This window comes from Chelonia mydas, chromosome 9 (assembly GCF_015237465.2).
Source record: "Chelonia mydas isolate rCheMyd1 chromosome 9, rCheMyd1.pri.v2, whole genome shotgun sequence".
Lineage (NCBI taxonomy): Eukaryota > Metazoa > Chordata > Testudines > Cheloniidae > Chelonia > Chelonia mydas.
Window position 1 is genome coordinate 53405826 of NC_057855.1, and position 25017 is coordinate 53430842.

Consider the following 25017-nt stretch of genomic DNA (forward strand, 5'->3'; position numbering starts at 1 on the left):
ATTTAAAAAATAAATTTCTAGCCCTAATAGCTGAAGAAATGACCTCTGAAAGAGCCAAAACTCATGTACTGTTTTCATGAATCTGCAGACAGCCAGCTCCAGTACTGCTGCTGGCCATGGCTTATCCAAGCTGCAGCAGAGTGAAATTTAAAACATTTTTGGTCAGATTTATTGCAGTTATTCAGAACCCAGTGGGCAGCTGTAAAACTGTCAATCATATATTACTACTGTTTGAGAACGCAAGCATTGCAGCTAGTCATAGTGGAAGAGGAACCAAGAAGAGGGTTGATTGGGGAAGGAGTGGTGAAGACTTTACCCCTCCCCCTTCACCCAAAGAGCCCCTATGGGAAGGGTATAGAAGCAGAAACCCACATGCAACAGCCAGGATGCTCTGGAGGTGGTGATGAGACAGGAAGCTTCTTCCTCAGCGAGAGCAGTTTCACATTTATCTGATAACTACTTGCAAGAAGCTAATACAAAATATGACATCCACAATCAGACTTCAGAAAAAGACCCAGTAACCTCTCCCTTAGCTGGGAATGATGAAGAGGGCCCCACTGCCCTTGGACTTTGCTGAGGGCTATGCCCACCTTCATAGCTAACTCTGGAGAGCAGGTGTGAAATTTCAAAGGCCTGATCCTCCCCCCATACTGTACCTGGGAAAACCGAAAAGAAGAAGCAACTTGTCTTAGGATGCAGAGCTGGGAACAAAACCCATGTCTCCAAACTCCAAGTACCAAGCTCTACTCTCTAGACCAGCGAACTTGTATACAGGCAGTAAAATGCAGACCAATACCCAATTAAGCTAACATAACTGGCTTTCTATGAAATCTTGCTTGAAGATTTCAATCTTGTTCAATGTAAAGCCTTGAAGTACAAGGCTAGCTCCTTCCACTTACAACACAATGATCCAAGCCCCAAAACTGCTAGTTCACGATCTGAACACTTTAATGCCAAAACATTTAACACTTCATACTTTCATCAAAATGCATAATGCAAATATTAAGCATAGTTTCTTTTAATCCTACTTTACAGTGATACTAAGAACCCCACCCCTAAACAGAAAAGCATCTCAAGAATCCTTGGTCTGACTGCAGTGCTTGCTCTAGTGATGTTCAATTGTAATTTATGCATAATTCTTATTTATGGCATGGTAATATTTTCCAAGCTCTGCTTGACAATTGCAGACTTGTGTTTGAGAGTCCCTTACAATATTTCCAAGAAAATACTACCTAGTTAACATGAGAGGTTCAAAGGAATATATAGCAAGGTAGTATTCTTTTTGAACCTTCTCACTGCTCCAACTGGTTTCTGCTTTCATAAAGAGAAAAAGAGCAGTGAAACTGATCATTGTAATTAAGTTTCTCTAATGATCTGGAAAGCTTTACAACCACCTGTCTGAAAAACTGGTTCTACTCTGCTTGAACTGCCAACAAAATACATCATTAAAGTTACATTTATAATTTGTTTCATCCCTGTAGAAGTCACAAATACCTTTAGCTATTTGATTTTATACCTTGAGGAGTTATAAAATAGCTTGGAAGGAGGGATATCATCTAATTGGCTAAAGTCAGTTTCAAGCCTACAAATTATAAACTATAAATCATATACCTGCTCAACCACTATTGCTCAAAACATTTAAGTCATTTTATAAAATGTCACTGGTGAAAACTGTTTCAGATTAATTTAAATCAGGGTGGGCAAACTATGGCCCGGAGGCCACATCTGGCCCTTCAGATATTTTAATCTGGTCCCGAGCTCGCACCAGGGAGCAGGATCCGGGGCTTGCCCCATTCCAGCACTCCAGCCAGGAGGCAGGGTGAGGGGGCTTGCCCGCTCTGCACATGCCATGGTTCCACGCAGCTCCCGGAAGCTGCGACATGTCCACCCTCCAGTTCCTACACATGGGGGCAGCCAGGGGATTCTGCAAGCTGCCCCTACCCTAAGCACCTCCCTGCAGCTCCCATTGGCTGTGGCGGGGGAGCGCACAGAGCCACCTGGCCATGCCTCTGCATAGGAGCTAGAGAGAGGACATGCCACTACTTCTAGGAGCTGCTTGAGGTACGCACCGCCTGGAGACTGCACCCCTACCCCCTCTCGTCCTCCAAACCCATCGGTCCCAGCCCGGAGCACCCTCTTGCACCTCCAACCCCTCATACCCAGCCCCACCCCAGAGCCCGCACCCCCTCAGCTGGAGCCCTCCCCCCCCGCCCCGCACCCCAACCCCCTGACCCAGCCTGGAGCTCCCTCCCACACCCTGAACTCCTCATTTCTGGCCCCACCCTAGAGCCTGCACCCCCCCAGCTGGAGCCCTCACCCCCTCCCGCACCCCACCCCCAATTTCATGAGCATTCATGGCCCACCATACAATTTCCATACCCAGATGTGGTCCTTGGGCCAAAAAGTTTGCCCAGCCCTGCTTTAAATGCTTAAGTTTAAAGTACTTAAATAGGACTTCCACAGCCCGCCAGGTATGTCAGTGCTGTTAATGACTGAGGGGATCCTCAGCAAAATGTTTTTAGTAGACAGATACTTTCCCCATCTAACTCAGCTCCTTCCACTTCCAAGCCTCTGCTATCCTCCTTCCTTTTCTCCCGACCTGTATATTTTGGTAAGACACATAAGTTTACAAAGCGCTGCTTGGGTCTCAGCCCAAGACTCCAGCATTAGCATCTTCATTCATGCCACTACTAGGCCAGACCAATGTTCCCTCTAATTTTTTGCATTCTTCCATGTGTGGAATGAATTTTGTTATGTGCACCAATATCGAGGTGATGTGTGGCAGGGGTGGGGCTAAAAGGTTCAGAGTGCTGGAGGGGGCAGAGGGCTGGGGTGCTGGATGTGAGGGCTCTGGCTAGGGGTGTGGGAGTGGTCTCAAGGCTAGGACAGAAGGTCAGAGTGCGGGGGGTAAAAGCTCTGGCTGGGGGTGCAGGCTCTGGGGTGGGGCTGGGGATGAGGGGTTTGGGGTTCAGGCTTCCCTGGGGCTGCGGCAGGGACAGAGATCTCCCCCCAGCCCTCTCTCGCCACAGCAGCTGTGGGACCGGGGCAGAAGCACCTCTCCCCAGCCGTGGCAGCTCCAGGGCCGGGGCTCGGGGGAGAGGCGCCTCTCCCAGGCTGTGCACCTGCACAGCCCTTGATAGCCTGCTGCGCATCTTAGAAGGAACTTAGGGCCAGACCCTTTGATACTGATGTGGTTTAAGGATGGCATCAAAATAAACCATTTGTTTTTGTTTTGTTTTTAAATAAGCCCTTTAAACACAGCTAGGAGACTTGTTTTGAAAACCACTATTTATCTTCATTGTGGCGACAGCAGAGACACCTCAATTAATGATCTGCTAATCTGCAGCAAGAGTATACCGGCACTGGAAGCTCAGACCAGCTCTCAGCCAACACTTTAGGAGTTGAAATTCCAACCCAAAAAGAATTTCGGAGAAGCGAAAGAAGAAAAAACAGGACAGGAGAGGATAAGTACTGGACTAAAAGTAGCCCTCTCAGTGGGGTAAATTAGAGACCCAGTTAGAGAGAGACTCCCTCTCATATCTGCACCCAAATTTTCTGTATTAGACATGTGGCTGGTATGTCTTGATCACAAGATAAGTGTCTGATCTCCAGATATAGGTAAGGAGGAATTTCTCCCCAAGTCAGATTTGCAGGGACTCTGAGGGATTTTCGCCTTTCTCCTCAGTATGGGATACAGAGTGCCTGCTGGGATCATCGACGTACATCTCACCTAATCAGTTTCCTGCCATTGCAAGGACTTTGGTGGCACCTCTGTCTCTCCTGTTCTCTGCCTGCGGCAAACACTAGTTTAGTCTCCTAAGGACTAAGTGCTTTATTTATCTAGCTGGGCTCAACACAGGGGTATTTGGCTGAAATTTAGTGGCCTGTAAAACTACATAATCTAATGACCTTCTGGCCTTACCCTCTATAGCCTTCTCCTGTGCAGCGCTGGGGGGGAGCAGAAAGAAAAAAAAACTAACAAAAATAGGAAATTAAAGAGAAGAAGAAAACCAGCCAGAAGACAAAAAGAAAAGGAGTACTTGTGGCACCTTAGAGACTAACCAATTTATTTGAGCATGAGCTTTCGTGAGCATCCGATGAAGTGAGCTGTAGCTCACGAAAGCTCATGCTCAAATAAATTGGTTAGTCTCTAAGGTGCCACAAGTACTCCTTTTCTTTTTGCGAATACAGACTAACACGGCTGTTACTCTGAAACCAGCCAGAAGACAGAAAGTGACATCGACAAAACAAAAGAAGAGACAGGGCAACTACACTGAGACAAAGCATAAATAAACATGGGGTGCTGATCCACCAAGGAATTCTCCAACAAAAAAAAACACACTAATGGAATGCCACAATATTTGGGTTGTTTACACTACAGGAGAATGTTACAGAAAAAGAAATCCAGTAGAACACAGCTCTTTACCAGAAATATTTCTGTTGGAAAAGTACTTACAAAAACTAAGTCTAGGCAAAACTTTACTGAGAATTCTGTTAATTCTTTTTTGTAAAACTCGTTAAAATTACACAAAAAGAGGACAAATGTGTACCACCCACCTCCCAAAGCATAGATGACCTTTAAGTTTGAGAGAGCAGCCCCAGAAAAAAATCAACCCCACAAAAATGTGCTTCTATCATACTATCTATGAGAATTAAAGACAAAGACAAACAGGATAGGGAGAAACACACATTGTACTTAGTTTCAGGCCTAAATGTTCATGTCTATTTACACAAATTAAATTCAGCATATATCAGCAGCATGACAAAACTATGGGTGTCTTTTTTTAAAAAGCTACATATTATACAGCAAGATATATAGTAAGCATACCAAAATCACTCATGATAAGGAAATAACTGTACCTAGAAATTTTAAAAAACTCAATATTTGTTTCTAGAAAGACAATTTTATTACCAATTAAGTTTTGTTGAACATGAAGGCACTTCTAAAAGCAGAAAGTGGTGTCTGAAAGGAAGAGAACGGGGGGGAGAGAAACTATATTACAACTTTAAAAGCAGTATTAAAGTGAAATAACATGAATACATTGGCTCATTTAAGTCTACTTTTGTCTTATTTATGTGCTTGTTCTTAGAGTGATTACAAGATGGTGTGGCACAAAGTTGTTGCGAGTATGTTTTTGCAAGTACTATTATGCAGCCATCCCAAACTCACCTGTAGCTGTGTCACTGTAGCACTGACGCTTACTACGGAAGGTGTTTTTCCACAGCTATAGTAAATTCACCCCGAGACACGGTAGCTACCTCTACAGCGGGGGTTAGATCAACCACCATGTAATATAAGACGGAAAGTTTTTCATAGCCCTGAGGTGTAGCCAAACCCAGATAGCCTTAACGCTGCAGCGTAAGGTCCGCACGGGTCCCCACCCCGCTACCCCGCACAGGTGTCCCAAAACCCTCACCCCGCCACCCCACCGTGCCATCCAGCACACGCCACGCCCGCCAGGGAGGAGTGCACCCTCGCACAGAGTTTCGCCGCTGGGGGAATTGCGGGAGCCTGGCAGGGGGAAGCCTGGCGGCGGGTGCCCGAGCCCCAGGTCTCCGTCCTACAGTCTCCGGGCCGAGCGGGGCTGGGCAGAGAGGGCGCCGCCCACGCCTCCGCGATCCCCTACAAGGAAGCGACCCAGGAGGAAGCGGCGGGGAGGCGCCGCCACCCGCCGGCCTGAGGGCTAGGATTCCGCCCCGCGGCAGGTGGGAGCCTCCCAGCCGCTAGCCGGGCCGTGTGCGAGGCGGGAGGAACAACCACCCACCCGCGTTGCCCCCTCACCGCTCCCCGCCCCGGCGCGCAGCGGGCGCTGAACTCACCGGTGGCGGACGGGACTGCCCGCTGCTCCTCCCACGTCCGGAAAGGAGCCGGCCGCCGAGGGGGCTGCGGGGCGGGACCTCTAATTCGCACGGCGCGGCCGCCGCACGAGCTTCCTGCAATGGCGGCAGCGGGACCCACGGAGGCGGCGGCGGCGGCAGTAGCAGCAGCAGCCGGAGGGGGAAGCGGAACCGCCGCGCGTGGCCACAGCCCAGGAGGGGAAGGGGGAGGGGCCGCCCCTCGCGCAGATATTCACGCGCAGAGCGCGGGGACTACAGTTCCCATGACACATCTGCAATGCGGAGGAAGAAGCGGGGTATAGGCGAAGAAGCGCATCGATTGAGAACTATAGTTCCCATGAGGCATCAGCACGGTCAGGGCGGCCCCGAGAGAGGCATCCGACGTTGCGCGGAGCCCGCTGGGAAGCGTAGTCCTGGTTAACCAGCACCCGCGCAGCCCCGATTCCCAGCACGGGATATAGGGGGAAGCGCAGCGGTGCCGCAGCCCCCTCCCTCACAAGCCATACGTCACATGTCTTAAATGTTGGCCTCCAATGCAGCCATACAGCCCCTAGCACCGTGGCACCAATACCCAGGCCTATGCTTGTTCCTGCGTAAAGAGGAGCCACAGGGATCAAAGCAGCACCCCATCGGTCACCCTGTCCAGGCAGCTAAAATCAGAGCTTCACCCCCTCCAAATTTGGGACACCAAATTCGAGGGGAAAAAATCAAATCAAAAATAAAATAAAATGAAAAAAAAAATGAAAAAGATGAAAAAAATACAAATAAAAGTAACGAAGATGTCATTATTTCAATTCCTGTGCACGTATGGAGGGAATATGAATTATAATTCATTTCTCTACATTTCTGAGAATGTATTAATATGTCAAATCTTTTATTTACTGCACAATAAATAATATTTTAGTGACTTTTTTTTTCAATTTGTGATGTAGGGTCAAAACGACCAACTCTGCAATTTTGATAAGCAATAACTCAGCCACAATGAAACACATCTGCCAGCGGCAAGAGCTGCAATGCTAAGGACACCTAACTCAAATATACATCAAGGTCGCACAGCCAGAAATTCATGTAGAGGGGAGATATCGCGAGCTGATACGTGTCAAACGGTCATTTTAACACACGCTGCAGGTAGACGGTTAAGAATTGAGCAAATACTGTAGAAAATTGTGTTTCTTGGTGCCAAAGAATAAAGAATAACATCTTTCAGCATTATAAATCCAAAATGTGAGTATCTTTAAGTGTTATTAAGCGTTAGCGTTCTTATCAGGCTGTATAATTATGAACTTTTCTTTCTTTTCATGTAATAAATAAGGTCCATAACAGAAAAGTAACAGCGTTAACGCTTAACAGACTACGAAAGTGATGACGTCCAAGCAGGTAACTGTGAGGAAGGGGATTACTTTCCAAACAACCGATGTCGGGTTATAACGTCGAAAAAGGTCATTTTGTTTCCATGTAAACGCTGTAACTAACTGTTTTAACAGGTAAGTGAGTGTATGTTACTAATCATTCAACCTTTAAGCAACAAAAAGACGTGTTGGGATGGCTGCAATGTGGTTTAAATCACCAACCATGTGGTGTATCAGCCATCCTTAATGCTATAATGCTTGCAGTCGGGAGCACAGTACACAACAATATTCAAATGCCCCATGGCAGAAAGAGGAAAAAGAAAACCCTCAGGAGCTGAGTATTGTAAATGAAAGGCTGAGAAGGAAAACGACCAAGAAAAACTTCAGGGATCCTTCCTGAAATATCTTCTCTTTAATCCAAATGATGGAAGCAGTTCACAGCATCCAGATGAAGGAATTTTACTTGGAAAAGAGGTTAGCTCACATCCGCATGGAAGCAGTTTGGAACATCAAGATGAAGTTATATTACTTCGAGATGAGGGTAGCTCACATCCACAAAAAAGCAGTTTGGAAACTCAAGGTGATGGAAACTTACTTCTAGATGAAGGCAGCTCACAGCATCAGACTGATATGGAAGTGGAGAAAATTTATTCAGCTTCAGAGAGACATGCAGAAATTGAAGTAAATGAAGTAGAATGAAGAAAGAATGAGGAACTTACAAACAAGTTACAGTATGGGGACCCAGCTTCATGGCCCAGATGTGATGACAGCGTGTGGCAAATTCTCATGGAACATGGACCTGAACAAGTTCATGAATTTCCCTTCCCTAAGGATGGAAATAAAAGAAAATTATCTGCTCAGCATTACAAGAGGAAACACATATTTATTCAAGTGATACCATCATAGGACCTAATCACATTAGCCACGCCATCAGGGGCTCATTCACCTGCACATCTACCAATGTGATATATGCCATCATGTGCCAGCAATGCCCCTCTGCCAAGTACATTGGCCAAACCAGACAGTCTCTACGCAAAAGTATAAATGGACACAAATCTGACATCAAGAATCATAACATTCAAAAACCAGTAGGAGAACACTTCAACCTCTCTGGCCACTCAGTAAAAGATTTAAGGGTAGCAATTTTGCAGCAGAAAAGCTTCAAAAACAGACTCCAATGAGAAACTGCTGAGCTTGAATTAATATGCAAACTAGATACCATTAACTTGGGTTTGAACAGAGACTGGGAGTGGCTGGGTCATTACACATATTGAATCTATTTCCCTTTAAAGTTAAGTATCCTCACACCTTCTTGTCAACTGTCTAAATGGGCCATCTTGATTATCACTACAAAAGTTTTTTTCTCTTGCTCATAATAGCTCATCTTAACTAATTAGCCTCTCACAGTTTGTATGGCAACTTCCACCTTCTCAGTATGTATATATATTTCTTCTTACTATATGTTCCATTCTATGCATCCGATGAAGTGGGCTGTAGCCCACAAAAGCTTACGGTCTAATAAATTTGTTCGTCTCTAAGGTGCCACAAGTACTCCTGCTCTTTTTGCGGATACAGACTACAACGGCTGTTACTCTGAAACCTGTCATTAATGGGGAAGAAATTCATCGAAACTGGTTACAATATTCAGTGTCGAAGGACTCTGTGTTTTGCTTTTGCTGCAAGTTGTTTAGAAATCAAGCAATTGGTACATGGCTTACTGAAAATGGTTCGAAGGACTGGAAAAACATATCTTCAATTCTCTTTTCACGTGAAAGAAGTACAGAACATTTGGAATGTTTTCAAAATTGGAAAGAACTTGAATTATGATTGAAAAAAGGAAAAACTATCGAAGAAAATTTACATATGATCAAGGAAAAAGAATAATATTGGCAACAAATATCAGAGCATCTGATTGCTTTAGTGAGAGTTCTCGGTGGGCAAAATTTAGCATTCCGCGGCCACAGAAGAAACGAAAACTTATACTCTCCAGATAATGGAAACTTTTTAAAATTTCTTGAATACCTAGCTATGTTTGATCCAGTCATGAAGGAGCATCTATGTAAAATAACTGATCGTGAAACACAGGTTCATTACTTAGGAAAAAACATGCAGAATGAACTGATTCAAATCCTAGCAAATGCCATTAAAAAGAAAATTGTAGAAGCTGCCCATTCTCCAAAATACTTTTCAATAATACTGGACTGTACACCAGATGTGAGTCATGTTGAACAAATGATGATGATCATTCATTTTGTGGATATGGAAAAGTCTGCAGATGAAGATAATGTTGAAGTGCTCATAAAGGAACATTTTTTGAGTTTCATACCACTGAAGGAGACGACTGGAGCATTTATGACTGAAACTATTCTACAAGAGCTTGAAACAATGTCATTCTCTGTTGAAAACTTACGTGGCCAAGGCTATGATAATGGGAGTAAAGACAATGGTGTGCAAAGGACAACGATGGAAATCAATCCTAGGGCCTTTTTTGTTCCTTCCAGTGCGCAGTCTCTGAATCAGGTTCTCAATGATGCTGCTAGATGCTGTTTGGAAGCAAGCAGTTTCTTTGACCTAGTGCAACGTGTTTGTGTGTTTTTCTCAGGCTCAGCATGCCGTTGGGAGATTCTGACTCACCATGTGAATTCTCTAACTGTGAAACCACTTAGACAAGATGGGAGAGTAGCATTGATGCTTTGAAGCCTCTTCGCTATGAACCTGGAAACATTTATGATGCCCCAACTGAAATTTCTGATGATACTATCTTTACTGGATCATCTGGCAATACGGCACGTTCAGCTACAGAAGCTTTTGCAAATGGCCTTTCCAAGTTCAAATTTGTGACTTCACTCATTTTGTGGTATAAATATCCTTTTCGAGATTAACCTCACTTACTAAACCTTACTAAAGCAGCTTCAGGAAAAGAACTTGAACATACATTCAGCTATTCAAAAACTGCAGCAAACTAAAGAAGTAGTGAAGTTTGTTTGTGAAAATGTTTTTGTCAGTTTCCATAGCTAGTGGGGAACGTAGCTTCTCAAAGTTAAAATTGATAAAAACATATCTGCGTTGAACAATGGTGCAAGAGAGACATGTTGGACTTGCCACAATGTCAACAGAGCATGAAATAGCTGGAAAACTGGATCTAAAAGAACTAGTAACTGAATTTTCAAAACTTAACGCAAGAAAAGTCATGTTTTAAGAGCACAGAGTGTTTTTTAATTTGGAGTGTTTTGTAAATACAGGTTAAAGTTCATTGAAGAGTTTTCTTATTTCTTTCTATATTGGATGTGGTGATAATGGCAGTTAAAACAGGATAGCTTAATGGATGATTTTGGATTTGTAATAATAAAAAATATAATTAACATTTTAATTCATTTTTATTGAAATCGGACTGAAATATCATCTAGCAGTCATGTACAAATCTATTCTGAAAATTTCGTGTCTCTATTTTATCTGATCTCAGAAACATTGGTTGGACAGACAGAAGGACCGACAAACCGAATAATTAAGCCCATTTAAAAAAAAAATGCTTAAAAAAACATTAAAAGGAAAAAAGGGACAAAATTTTTCCCAGTTTACCTAAAACCTCAGCCTAGATCTGCCCTTGGGGTTGGGGGTGGGGGACACCGATTGCATGGTTCACCTAGGGCTCCAGTTGCTGGCAGCTAGTCTAGGGCCGCCCCTGCTTACCACAGGGGGATTATTTCCCTCATTTAAAACAAAACCCATGTATTAATACGTGCCTCAGTCAGACTACAATTGCAGGCTTTTTAAATTTCTCATTGTTGGCACACAGGCTATGGAAAAGTCTGAAGTCCTCTGCTTCTCTGAGCTGTGCAATTCTTTCCCCTTTTTGGGGCAAAAAGACTTTTTTAATAAATACTATCCTGTCCAGGTGCAAATGTGTGCTCTTGTCAGCAGCCCCTACCCTGCAGTTGTACTGCTTATCTTCTTGCTCTTTGATTCCCTGTTACTTTAAAATGGCAACCCCAATAGCCAGGGTGCACTAAAATGCTGCTTCACCCTCAAAAGTCCTAAGGGCCTGAGAAATCCTACAGAAGACTGATAGACATTTATGGGTGGGAGCCAAACAGACAAGCCTCTGGATAAAAACAATGAGGAGTCTGGTCACACCTCTGGATCATCGCCTACAATCCCTACAGGTGGTTGTTATTTGTAAAATAAGCTACTTCAAAATGCAAAATTCGCTAAGTAAGATATTTCCTGAGTAGTAGCCAAACATTCTCTAATGATTCTATAGCACCATTACTGTACGTGGCAAAACACAGACAGATTGAGAGCTGGTTTCTTTCTAAAGGAGACAGAGATGGAATAGAAACTCTGGTCATCTACACTTTTGTCTATCGCTAATTCACACTTCAGCTCTGTCTTCCTTTCTTTTGAAATCTGATATATTTCCTCAAAACTTCTTAGAGTGCTGAATAAAATTTATTTACCATGAGTGCAGGAGGGGGTATCCTGCTTCTTTATTGCAATAGGAGACAAAGGACACAAATTGTCTCCTTGAAATCCACACTGTTTCTGAAAAACGAGAAAATGTTTGTCACAAACTCAGAATAAACTAAGTTATGAAAGGACGTCTGGCAGCACCAGGTAGCTGCATCTCACATCCCTACAAATATACTTTACTCATCCTTCCTCTTTCCTTAAGGTGTTTGGGGGAGGGAGAACTAACGCTTGTATCAACACCACTGAAGACAAATTAACCATGTTTGGGTGGTGTTCTACGTTCCTTAGGCACCACCAGTCTCTGCAGATGTAGCTTGCACACCTTTTCCTTGCCCCACCATCTAAACGCACTGGTAGTTAGGGGGAACAAATGGCAGCAGCTTCCACTGTTGCCATCCTCCACCATTCACCAGTGTGTGCCACTCTTCTAACACAGGGGTGCCAACAGAAGCAGCAGCAAGAACACCCGTTGAAGCACTCAGGATGGGTTCATGTGGTCCTGCCCACATCTAGAGGCCCCTCTCCACAGCCTACGGGGAGTAGCCAGTACACCCAGACATTAACTAAACACAGGGGACAACAAATGAAAAAACTGGGATGGGAGTGAGAGTCAGAGGTTCAAAATCAGAGATCCAGAGGGGGACACCAAGCAGAGACTCCCAAACGGCGCCAACTGCTCCTCATAGATGTCCAGGGAGCCAGTGGACCCTGCCCAGAGGAACTCTTCCCCCAGACATGAGAGCTAGAATTGGTTAAATGGAATCAATTACATACAGTAATGGAAAAGTTCTCAGTTCAGGCTTGTAGCAGTGGTGGAATGAACCACTGTTCAAATCAAGTCTCTGGAGTACATCCACGGCTGGGATGGGTCGTTCAGAGCTTCAGTTTGTAGCAAGGTTCCTCCAGAGGTAAGAAGCAGGACTGAAGACAAGACAGAGATGAGGCAGCTGCCTTTTATAGTTTCTTCCAGGTGTAAGAACACCTCTTTGTTCTTACCGTGGAAAATTAGAGCAAAATGGAGTTTGGATTCACATGGGCAAATCACATGTCCATGCATGACTCAGTTCTTTACAGGCGGCAGCCATTGCTTACATGCTAACTTGACAGGTTTCAGAGTAACAGCCGTGTTAGTCTGTATTCGTAAAAAGAAAAGGAGTACTTGTGGCACCTTAGAGACTAACCAGTTTATTTGAGCATGAGCTTTCGTGAGCTACAGCTCACTTCATCGGATGCATAGCATATCGTGGAAGTTTCCACGATATGCTATGCATCCGATGAAGTGAGCTGTAGCTCACGAAAGCTCATGCTCAAATAAACTGGTTAGTCTCTAAGGTGCCACAAGTACTCCTTTTCTTTATGCTAACTTGAACGTCCCCAGGAAGACTTCTTATGTGGATTGGAATCTTCCAAGGCCCATTGTCAGTTAAGTGTTTCTTAATTGGGCACTTAATTTGAAAATTCCTTTCTCAAGAAGCTGACCAAATGCCTTACTAAGGGCATGGCTACACTTGCAGATGTAGAGTGCTGTGAGTTAAACCAGCCCTCGGAGAGCACAATATGGAAAGCGCTGCAGTGAGTGTCCACACTGTCAGCTGCAAGCGCACTGGCGTGGCCACATTTGCAGCACTTGCAGCGGCATTGGGAGTGGTGCATTATTGGCAGCTATCCCACAGAGCAGCTCTTCCCATTCTGGTGCTGTGGCTTGTGGGAAGGGGGCGGGGCATTCTGGGTCCTGTCCCACCGCCCTGTGATGCATCGCTTCGCATCCCAGCAATCCCTGTGCTTCTGTACACATTTGGCGCCATCTTTCAATGTTTTTTGTACTGTGTGCTCTTTCTTCCCTTTCTTTCTGTGAGAATGGATCCTGAAGTGCTGAGGAATATGCTGATGGGTCTCGCCAGCACGTCACGTTTGACAGTCAAGTTACTCCTTAAGCTACAAACTGACAGTAAGGAGTCTGACGATGATGTCGACTCATGTAATGCAATAATAAAGAATGTTTTCAAAGCCAAAAAAGCCATTTATTTAAAAGAAAATTCATTTACTGAAAAGAAACACAACTGCTTGGGAAACAGAAAGGGCAAGGGGGTGGGATGGGGAACGGTTCAATCACAGATTTGCGTATGTCCTGTTCTCATGTCCTATTGCATACTTCCTGTCTGCACTGCTGTACAATGAGTGTTAGACTTCAGGTTGGCTAAAATGCATGGTGCAGCGGGTAAGGGTCATAGTTTGCAGGACTGGGTGACGAAGCTACAGGTGTTGGAGGCAGCTGGTGGCGATAAGAACCCGGATGTTGGGGAAAGTGGGTTGGAGGTGACATGGGGGCACAAGGGAAAGAGTTTTGGGACAAGGGCTGCAGTGGGGGAGGGTGCAGTAGTGCTCCACCTGCATGGCTACGAGCGCCTGGATCGATTCCACTTGGTGCTCCATAATGCTTATCAGCCTCTCCATGCTTTGGTGCCAGCACTCCGCATTCTGCTGGCAGAACCTCTTTTCACTTTCCCTCCACTCCTGCGCTTTTTGATTTTCATGAAGGGACTGCTGCATTACTTCATGCAGCATGTCCTCTTTGCTTCTACGTGGCCTCTTTCTAATTCTTTGGAATCTTTCAGATGGTGATAACACGGACAGCTGAGATCTCAAGGTTGCATCTGTAAAGGCAAAATGCAACACTTAACAGAGGCAGCATTGTTCACACCAGACAGAGCAATGATTCACCCATACTTAAAGAAGAGTACAGTCTAAACAATAGCAGAATTTGCCTGTCCCAAAGCGAGCGCACATAACCCACAGGAACCCCAAAATGGTGAGTAAGCACAGGGTCGAGGGGGACTGATTGTTTCACTGCTGTACTGTCCTCTGGGGTACTGTGCCTTGGGAAGAGCCAACAGCTGAAGGGGGCCCCTATACTGAACACTGTCCCCACATTTTCCACAGGAGTTCATCCTGGAAGATATCTCGCTGGTGATATCTCAAATAAACTGGTTAGTCTCTAAGGTGCCACAAGTACTCCTTTTCTTTTTACGAATACAGACTAACACGGCTGTTACTCTGAAACCTGTCGCTGGTGAGGGTGACCTGGGAAGCAAGGGAGGGTCTACTACTACAATACGGCTTCCGCCCTGGCCCATATGCAGCTTCCCCATGTGCAGCAATGGTCCCCCACCCCTCACGGCACAGTGGCGCAGACATGTTAGCCTGACTGGGACAAGGAGCACAGTAGCGCTCCCAAGGTACCTGCACAAGCGCATTGCACAGCTTCTGCATGAGACCTTTGAAGAGATCACTGAGGCCGATTACCGCGATGTGAGAGAACACATCAATGCCCTATTCCGCATCTAGGCATGCATGCAGTCCTAACCCTCCTCACCCCAAGAGCCCGCACAGAATAACGTCCTTCCCAAAATAAAAGCCGCTTACCAGGCACGTCCTCTGGTGTTTGTCTTCCCCAAGCACCGGCCACTGTGACTGGCTACCTTCCTCCTGGCTTGAGAACAGCTCCTGGCTGCTTGCATCTGGGGATGCCGGGGTGTCTTCCTCCTCCTCAGCACCCTCGCTCCCGCTTTCCTCCTCCTCCTCCTGACTTGTTGAACTGGGCTCTGAAGTGTCCATGGTGGTCCTCGGAGTGGAGGTGGGGTCGCCCCCAACTATTGCATCCAGCTCTTTGTAGAAACGGCAGGTTGCAGGGGCAGCACCGGAGTAGCAGTTTGCCTTGCGGGCTTTGCGGTAGGCATTCTGCAGCTCCTTCACTTTAACCCTGCACTGCAGGGCGTCCCAGTCATGGCCCCTTTCCATCATGTCCCTTGATATCTTCCCAAAGGTACCGCAATTCCTATGGCTGGAGTGCAGCTGGGACTGGACAGCTACCTCCCCACACTGACGAGGTCCAGCACCCCACCATTGCTCCATACTGGGGATTGCCTGGCGCATGGACACATGGTCACCTGGAAAGATGCACTGAGAGCATTCCATGCCTTGCTGAGCAAACAGGAAGAGGATTTTCAAAATTCCCAGAGAATTTAAAGGGCAGGTCTGATGGTCACCTGACGGCAGGGCGGTAGAGTTCAAAGTGATGACCAGAGTGGCTAGAACAGGCATTGTGGGACACTTCTGGAGGCCGATCAGAGCACATTAACAGACCAGGGCGTGCACACTGGCACCGCGGTGCTTCAGCCAGGACGCACCAAGCATTATGCCTCTTATGGAGGTGGATTACCAGGAGTGCTCCAGCCGCAGAGATAGGGCACTCTACGTGCCTTGCCAGTATGGACGCGTCATGAGTTAGGGCGCCCGGGGCTGTCTTAATGCGCTCTAACTCGCAAGTGTAGCCATGCCCTAAGGCTTCTTGGAATCAAAACACATTGAGATGCAAGTACATAGCCAATATTCATAATTTCAACTACAAAAATGATACACACACAGATAGCATAATCATAATTAGCAAATCATAACCTTTCCATAGACACCTCACATGACAACCTTTGTACAATATTTGCTGCAAATATATAACAGTGGTTGCAACAGTGATCTATACGGTTACAGATTCTGTCAATAACGTCACATAGGGCATCACCCCCCGAGTTTATGGATGCATTAAAAATCCTTGCTCTTGCAATTTCATGTGCCAGTTCCTTTAATATTATTGGATGGAGATAATCCAGGCCCCCCCGTTTGGTCCCATTAAGATGTTTGAGTTTGACTTCCACCTCAGATGTGGTAATTTCAACTTCCATACCTTTGTTCCTATTGGCCATCCTGCCACTGTCCCAAGCTACTCATTACTCTTATTCTAAACTGAGACAAAAATATTCGTTTAGGTGTTAGACCATCCCTGGATTATCTTTATACTCCATCCCATCCACAGTGATTAGCGACACCATTTCTTCTTTCCTTGTTTTCTTTTTATTTATATGGCTAAAGAATCTTTTGCTATTGGGTTTAATTTTCTTTCATCTAGTCTGATCTTCTGCATGTCACAAGCTACCAACACCACTGACTGCACAGTAAACCCAATAACCAAATCAGACCAAAGTATTACAGCCCACAGGAGACTAAACTATTATGTGCCACAAGCAGAGAATAGAAGGGATGAGGTGCACTGGTGCCCGAGGGCAGGGAAATGATAGAGTGAGTGAGAGAGAGAGAGAGAAAGAGAGAGAGAGACCCCAATGATCCTGGCAAACAACCTGCATCCACGCTGCAGAGGAAGGCATATTTAAAAAAAAAAAAAAAAACCCAAGGCCACTGCCAATCTAACCTGGGGAACAATTCCTTTGCAACCCCACATATGATGATCGGTTGGAACCTGAGCATGTGAGCAAGAACCAGTCAGCCAAGCACCTGAGAAAGAGAATGCTCAGTACCACTCCAGAGCACTGACTCATCCTGTCCAGTGGTTCATCGCCAGCAATGGCCTCTGTAATTCTTCAGAGGAAGGAGATAAGAAAAACCCAGGATACTTTTGGGGGGTGAAGGGGGGAAGGGGGAAAAGGAAATCCCTCAGTGACACTGGCAAACCAGGGCCACAGGCCAGTTCACTTGTGCATTAGTATAGATCAAAAGCAATTGTTATATGTAAGAGTGTATTCAGGCTAATTTACTTGCTATTAGGACAGATCAAAGTAATTCTTGAATATATAAGTGCGTATTCAGATGTTTAAACTGCATGAAAACGATCGGGTCCTTACTTCTATTGTTCTCGCTTATCTATTCCTGTTGTAATGAAGCAGCAAACATTTGTTTATAACCCTGTAACTAAATTACCCACCAAAGAAATCTTATGAATTGCTAATCAAGTATTTAACGACTTTAATAGAAAACGCTACTTCAAAGTAAGAGATCATTGTGTGTGATATTCGAGGTTAAAGACTGTGAGTGCATTCCTCACTATCTGTAATCAAAAGAAAAGCCCACATGATTAGAAAGAGTCAGCTTCTCTTCTGTGAGAAGATATAAATATGGATTCAAAGAAAGATCCTGCATTTCTGGACTGTTTGCATTCTAATATGGCACAATAACTGAACAAGAAGACGGAGATCCCCAGAATTATTCTGGGTAGCCCCAAAGGACTTTTGGGAAACCAGCAGTTCATTACATCTCTACCACCATTTGGAGTTTCAAACTGTGATTTACCTGTTATATTTTACATGATTTAACCTCTCAATAACTCTCATTCTTTTTTCTTAGCTAATAAACCTATAGTCAGTTTACTATAGAATTGGCTGCCAGCGTTGTCTTTGATGTAAGATCTGGAGTATCAATTGATTCAGGGTAAGTGACTGGTCTCTTGGGACTAGGAGAAACAATGTGGTGCAATTTTAGGTTTAAGTAACCTTTTATCACAAAGTTCAGTTTGTTTGGGTGACTGAAGAGGCTAAGAGGACGGTCTGTGACTCCACTGTAAGACTGGTACAGTGATCCAGGATTTCACAGGCTTGATGAAATCTAATTATAGAACATACCGCCAGTTTGGGGTATCTGCCCTTATTTTCTGACAGTCTACCCTGTGGTATGCACTCTCAGTTGTTGAGCCACTCCAGACACCGCGATATCCTTTGTGACATCTTCAGTGTCTAGCCTTGAAGCAGAGATTTTAGGAACAGAAGACATAAACCAGAAGAGACCCTCAGGGCTGCTGAGCCCCACCCTTTACCATTACAACCAACCACACCATACAATCTCATTCCAATTTGTCAGGTTCTGTCTTAAAACTAATCAAGTTGTTTGCCCTCACAACTCTTATTGGGAGGCTGTTCCAGACCCTCATCCCTCTGATGGTTAGAAATCTTCTAATTTCCAGCCTGAACTTGTTCATGACCAGTTTATACCCCTTTGATCCTGAGCCAACATTGTCCTATAATTTCAATAGCTTTTCACCCTCCCTGTTGTTTACCTCCCTGCTGTATTCAGAGAGAGCAATTGTACTCTTAGCCCTGGTCTACACTACGAGTTTAGGTCGGATTTAGCAGTGTTAGATCGGTTTAGCCCTGCACTCGACGAAGCCTTTTTTTCCGACTTTAAGGACTCTTAAAACCGGTTTCTGTACTCCTCCCCTACAAGTGGATTAGTGCTGAAATTGACCTTGCTGGGTCCAATTTGGGGTAGTGTGGACGTAATTAGACGGTATTGGCCTCCGGGAGCTATCCCAGAGTGCTCCATTGTGACCACTGTGGACAGCACTTTCAATTCAGATGCACTGGCCATGTAGACAAGAAAAGCCCCGCGAACTTTTGAATTTCATTTCCTGTTTGGCCAACGTGGCGAGCTGATCAGCACAGGTGACCATGCAGTCCCAGAAGGTACTGGATCTGATCGCTGTATGGGGAGACGAATCCGTGCTATCAGAACTCTGTTCGAAAAGACAAAATGCCAAAATCTGAGTTACTACAGAAAATTCTTTCCTGGGTATCTGGCTGGTGAATCTTGCCCATATGCTCAAGGTTTAGCTGATCGCCATATTGGGGTCGGGAAGGAATTTTCCTCCAGGGCAGATTGGAAGAGGCCCTGGAGGTTTTTTGCCTTCCTCCATAGCATGGGGCATGGGTCACTTGCTGGAGGATTCTCTGCTCCTTGAAGTCTTTAAACCACGATTTGAGGGCTTCCATAGCTCAGACATAGGTAAGAGGTTTTTCGCAGGAGTGGGTGGGTGAGATTCTGTAGCGTGCATTGTGCAGGAGGTCGGACTAGATGATCATAATGGTCCCTTCTGACCTTAGCATCTATGAAAATATTTGAAAAAATCTCCAAAGGCATGAAGGACAGAGGCGATAACAGGGACCCGCAGCAGTGCCACATGAAACTTAAGGAGCTCAGGCAAGCCCACCAAAGAACCAGAGAGGCAAACGGCTGCTCTGAGTCAGAGACCCAGACATGCCGCTTCTATGATGAGCTGCATGCCATTCTAGGGGGTGCCCCTTCAACTACCCCAGCCCTGTGTGTGGACTCCATCAATGGACTCTCACGCAACAGGGATGTGGATTTTGGGGACGAGGAAGAGGAGGAGGAGGAGGAGGTTGAAGCACAGCAAGCAAGTGGAGAAACTGTTTTCCCCGACAGCCAGGAACTGTTCTTTACCCTGGATCTAGTACCCTCCCAACCCAGCGAAGACGGGCTCCCGGACCTAGAAGGCGGGGAAGGGACCTCTGGCGCGTGTACCTTTGTAAATATAATACACCGTTTAAAAGCAAGTGTGTTTAATGATTAATTTGCCCTGAGGACTTGGGATGCATTCACAACCAGTACAGCTACTGGAAAAGTCTGTTAACGCTTCTGGGGATGGACCAGAAATCTCCATGAAGCTCTTCTGGAGGTACTCTAAAAGCCTTTGCAGAAGGTTTCTGGGGAGAGCAGCCTTATTCCGTCCTCCATGGTAGGACACTTTAGCACGGCACGCCAGCAGCACGTAGTCTGGAATCATTGCATAACAAAGCATGGCAGCGTATGGTCCCGGTGTTTCCTGGCATTCAAGCAACATATGTTCTTTATCGCTCTGTGTTATCCTCAGGAGAGTGATATCATTCATGGTCACCTGGTTGAAATAGGGGAATTTTATTAAGGGGACATTCCGAGGTGGCCGCTCCCGCTGGGCTGTTTGCCTGTGGCTGAACAGAAATCATCCCTGCTGTTAGCCATGCGATGGCGGGAGGGGTGAAGCGATGATCCCAGAGAATTGGGGGTGTGTGTGTGTGTGGGGGGGGAGTTAGTTGGGTTTGTGCCGCATGTTAACCCGAACACTGCAGCCCCTCCTTTTAAATGGCCAACCCATTTTAAAGAGCCAACCCAACAGCTGTTTGGTATGTGAAATGAGGGCGCTGCTGTTTGAAACCATCTCTCACACCATACCAGCAGGCCTTCGATATAAGAGGCAAAATGCTACCTTGTAAACAAAGCACACGTGCTATGAAATGTTATGTTAACAGCTTGGTTCACTGTGAAAGAGTCTACCCATTGTTCCCTAAAATGTCTCTTTTTAAAGACTAATCTCCCTTTTTCCCTCCCGCAGCTGCAAATGTTTCATCGCTCCCCCTATCATCTCCGTCCCAGAGGCTATCAAAGCTAAGAAGCTGAAAAAATGCACTCGCGATGAAATGTTCTGTAAGCTCATGCAGGCCTCCTATGCTGAAAGAGCCCAGCACAACGCGTGGAAGGAGACAATGTCAGAGTCCAGGAAAGCACAAAATGAACACAAGGACAGGAGGGACGAGCGAGAGGAGAGGAGGGATGAGCGAGAGGAGAGGTGGCGTTGGTGTGGTGAGAGGAGGCATGATGCAATGCTGAGGCTACTGGAGGATCAAACTGATGTGCTCCGGCATATGGTTGAGGTGCAGGAAAGGCCGTAGGAGCACACTAGACCTTTATGGAGGCAGACACTGCATTCAGCAACAACAGGTAAGAACATTAGTGTGTCTGCAAAGGGGGAAAAAGGGTTGTCCTGGCCATTAAACTCATTTAAAGCTTCTAAAGATTAAGCCTACTAGTACCAAATTGCTAATTCTGTAATCAAATTCCTACCTCTACCAGAAATTCAGGAATAGACACCATCGCAATTTATCAGAGCAGAAGATTATTTCTCTCAAATTAACCTGAAATAATTAACATAAACATTAATGAAGATAAATAAAATGCTAAGCAATTTATCCTATGCTGTTCCACATTTACACTACAATGACCAGGCACAAACAAAACTAATCAGTGCACTGATGCTATCCTCACTAGGAGGCACCTAATTTTTAAAGCAAACTATTTGATTAGAAACAACAGCATGCTTGGCTCTGTGCAATTCATAAAGATACACACCATTTCTCCCACTCCAGTTTACCACTGTGAACTTTGTTTTCCATTTTTATGGTCAACTCTGCACATTTCTCAGCCACTCACTCATTAAGTTCCACAACTAGCAGTATTTTCCTAATTTGTCCCATGGAAATTCAGTTTTCTTTCTCTAAGCAATGATATGAGGTGGGCTAATCACTTTAAATAGTTCACACTGAACGTTATCTAACTGTCTTCAAGATTAATATAACCTTGAACAAGGGGAGGAACTTCAAAAGAGAACTATCTGCCAGAGCTGGGGGCCACTTGTGATGTCACAGTTCCAAGGTTCAGCATGCAGCATGTGTTTGGACATAACACAGCAAAAAAACCCCAAAAATTCAAATTTGGAAATTAAAACAAAAAAATCCCATCCCAGGACAAGTTAAACAACAGATGCTCACAGCTGATCTCATCATGGCACAGCTGCTCAGACACGGCTAAATAAGTAACAAATAAAGTCTATCTGAATTTTTTTTTGAATATCTCCCTTCCCCCAAACAGATGCAGAGGAGTCAGAAACTGAGGTAGTGGATGAAGTACTGGTGCAGCCATCATCATTCTGCACTTTGTCAAGGGAAAACAAGAGACCAGAGTCAAATCACTTTCCAACCTGCGGTAGAAGTCACAAGACGAGCTCTTTATTGAGTTTCAGAAGGAGATGAACAATGCCCAGGAATTCCAGAAGCTGTAACTGTGGAGGAAGAGGAAAGGCCAATTCTGCTGACAGAGGAAGGACTAGGCTGCGCAACTATAGGCCACATAAGAAGGGTATAGGAATAGAATTTGAAAGACAGGACTTTTGCTTTTTATTGCATCTGTAATTTCATAAACAGAATCACTTATATTTAATATCCTCTAGATATATGGGAAATAAAACAGTCTTCTGCACAAATCTGCCTTAGGAGTTATCTTAAACTCATAATGCCCCCTAATGACAGACAACAGAAACACAAGTTATATTTGGGGCAGCTCAGTTTTTCCATTAATGAAGCAATTTCCTCTCTGTTTCGTTGTATTTCTTAATAGCTCCGATGATTACCTCCAGTCTTCCAAGTATTCAATTCCAGCTTAGCATCATTTCATAGATTCATAGATTCCAAGGCCAGAAGGGACCTCTGTGGTCATCTAGTCTGACCTCCTGCATAACACATGCACAGAACTTTCTCAAAATAATTCCTATTTGGATGAGGTTCTATTATTTCACAGGCTCTATTATCCTCTGAAAAATCAGAGTTATTAGTCCAGCTTCAGATTTACTCAGTAAACACCTGGAAGTTTCTTCCAAATTCTTAAGGCCTCTTTAAAATCATATAAATCTGGCTGCCTCCTGCAAGTCAACGTTAATAACATAAGGACCATTGTGTCTTTCCAATGCTTGGAAATCCTTTCCTGTTCCAGGTTAAATGTACAGCCTCACAAAACAAATTCAAACACAACAGAGCTTAATTATGGAACAGTTTAAAATTCAAACGTTTAATGACCAGGGAACTTCTTTATCTGATAATAATCAATCTACCAAGTCAGTTTGTTTAAAATCTTGGAAGAAGAATGCGTAACGAGAGGCATTGTGGTCCAGCACATAGGGCACACTAGATTAGGAGACAGGAGACCTGAGTTCTGTTCCCAGCTCTGCCAATGAATTGGTGCATAACCTTGGGAAAGGCACCTCATCTCTCTCTGTCTTTGTTCTCCCTCCCATCCTTTGTCTGCTTTGTCTAAATAGAATGCACGTTATTTGGTGCAGGGATGGTCTCTTACTAGGTGTTTGTATAGTGCCTGGTACACGAGGGTCATGATCTCAGATGGGTCCTCTAGGCATTACCGTAATACAGGTGATAGATAATAAACTGCATTCCATTTATGGAACCCTAAATGGAACAGACTAAGTTTGCATTCAGTTAAATTTAATGCATGGTACTCATTATTGTTTCGTACTGACTCCAGCTATAAAGTCTTGCTCAGTTTCATTCTGAGCAGTGCACCAAGGAGAAGTGTCCGTATTTGCATACAGCTGCAAGAACCAGACTGGAGCACAGGACGGTGGTAAGAAAAGTCACTGCACATACCAAGGCACCATGTTGTTTGAGCCCCACTGGAACCTGCAGTATCACTTCCTTATTTACCTATGAAGAGAGAGTTGGATGTTAAACCCGAGTAAAAACATATTCTTGAGCTATTATTCCATTTTCAATAGCTTTTGTTTCTCGTTTATATATGGTAATTAAGCAAGCTTCACAGCACAGTCTATTTAATGTTAGTAAACAGCCTTCAACATCATTTAACCACTCTAGTTGCTCAGGCGCTCTCCATTCATTTACAAGATTTATCCTTTCATACAGTACTGGAGTTCAAAAGTCAAAGCGGGGGGGAGAGACATTTAGTCTGCCCATCTTGAGAACTGGCTTCTTCTTGAACTTCTGGAGCATTTATCTGGTACACAGTACCAGAGGCACTGTACTGTTCATTTATTTTCTCTACAGCTTTGCTCTTATATTAACCTTGACATTAGGGACATTATGCAACTCCTGCACACTATAGGACTGGAGAAATAAGCTTATGGAATGAATACCTGGATAAATAACTCTCATGTAACTATGACCTGCAAAGACAAAAAAAGGGCTTGCATCCTTTTATGCTCCTTATTATTAATGAAGTCCTGAAGATTTTTGTCAAGAACAGTAAACAAGAAGTCCTCCAGTAAAAGCAGGTGACCAGACATGATATTCCTGATATTTCCATGTGGAAAAAAGCAAAAAGACTTTTTTAAAAAACAAAACAAAAGAAAAATTGACCAAAAGCTTCCATGCCGTCTTTATATATAAAGAAGCAAAAAAGGACACAAACACCACCTTCTTTAAATCCTTTGCAGGTCACCTTTAATGTTCTGTGGCCTCCAAAGATTTCCGAGATGCAGAGTTGCTCAAATTACAGTGCCAGGTCACTCTTATTTCAGAATCTCTGCACTACTTCAGCACTGTTGAGTTTCAAAGCAAGTGCTGACTGTATCAAGGACTTGAATCCAGAACCAGTGTAAATGAAATAAAAAAAAAAACTTCATCAGAGACATAAGCCATAGGTTTGCATCCAGATTGGCATGAAAGGCCTTTCCCTTTATTGTTCTTTAAACTTTTCTCTAAAAATAATCATCCAACACAAAACGTATAAACCCAAGAACATTCACATTCACCTTCCTCCTTTTGTTCTTCAAACCAGGAGTAAAATCCTTATGCATAGGCTTGGAAGGATTAGCTTTTTATTGTTAAATGTCAGTAAGCGGCTATTTCACTGTACACACACCAGATGAAAAAATATTTCCATCAATGATAATAAAAATTTACAGAGAAGTAAAGTAAGAAAAATGATGCTTGAGAACTTATTAGAATAAGGATAGTTACTTTGTATATTCTGACATGTGGTGTTGACAATTTGTATTTCAGTGGTTATAGAGCTTTAACTTTTTGAATCTCAACATCTCCTATAATTAAATAACTATTGTCTGACCCTCAATTTCCCACAACTGTGAAAATTTAAGTTGGTAAAAACT

At 44.4% G+C, this 25017-nt stretch overlaps 2 protein-coding genes across 14 annotated transcripts in view; both read right to left on the reverse strand.

The window, feature by feature from the left end:
• Positions 1–6263, reverse strand: part of PAK2 (p21 (RAC1) activated kinase 2) — a 75971-nt gene extending 69708 nt beyond the window's left edge. The window contains exons 1-3 of one of the 6 annotated variants that reach the window (XM_037908633.2): positions 5821–6068; positions 5171–5261; positions 4913–4963 (exon numbers count right to left, since the gene is read on the reverse strand). The gene's annotated coding sequence lies outside the window, so the exon portion shown is untranslated. Of the gene's footprint in view, positions 1–4912; positions 4964–5170; positions 5262–5816 lie in introns of all 6 variants that reach the window. The other 5 variants (XM_037908631.2, XM_037908634.2, XM_037908630.2 and 2 more) reach the window with 5 other exon arrangements.
• Positions 6264–7956: 1693 nt separating this feature from the next.
• The window catches only part of PIGX (phosphatidylinositol glycan anchor biosynthesis class X), a 29641-nt gene continuing 12580 nt past the window's right edge, over positions 7957–25017 (reverse strand). For 5 of the 8 annotated variants that reach the window (XM_037908615.2, XM_007056957.4, XM_027819338.3 and 2 more), the window contains exon 7: positions 22256–23596. In XM_037908615.2, the coding sequence (XP_037764543.1) occupies positions 23438–23596 (159 nt within the window). In that variant the 3' untranslated portion in view covers positions 22256–23437. Of the gene's footprint in view, positions 8014–13506; positions 14312–15080; positions 19009–21038; positions 22165–22255; positions 23597–25017 lie in introns of those variants that run through there. The other 3 variants (XR_006283823.1, XM_043522601.1, XM_037908616.2) reach the window with 3 other exon arrangements.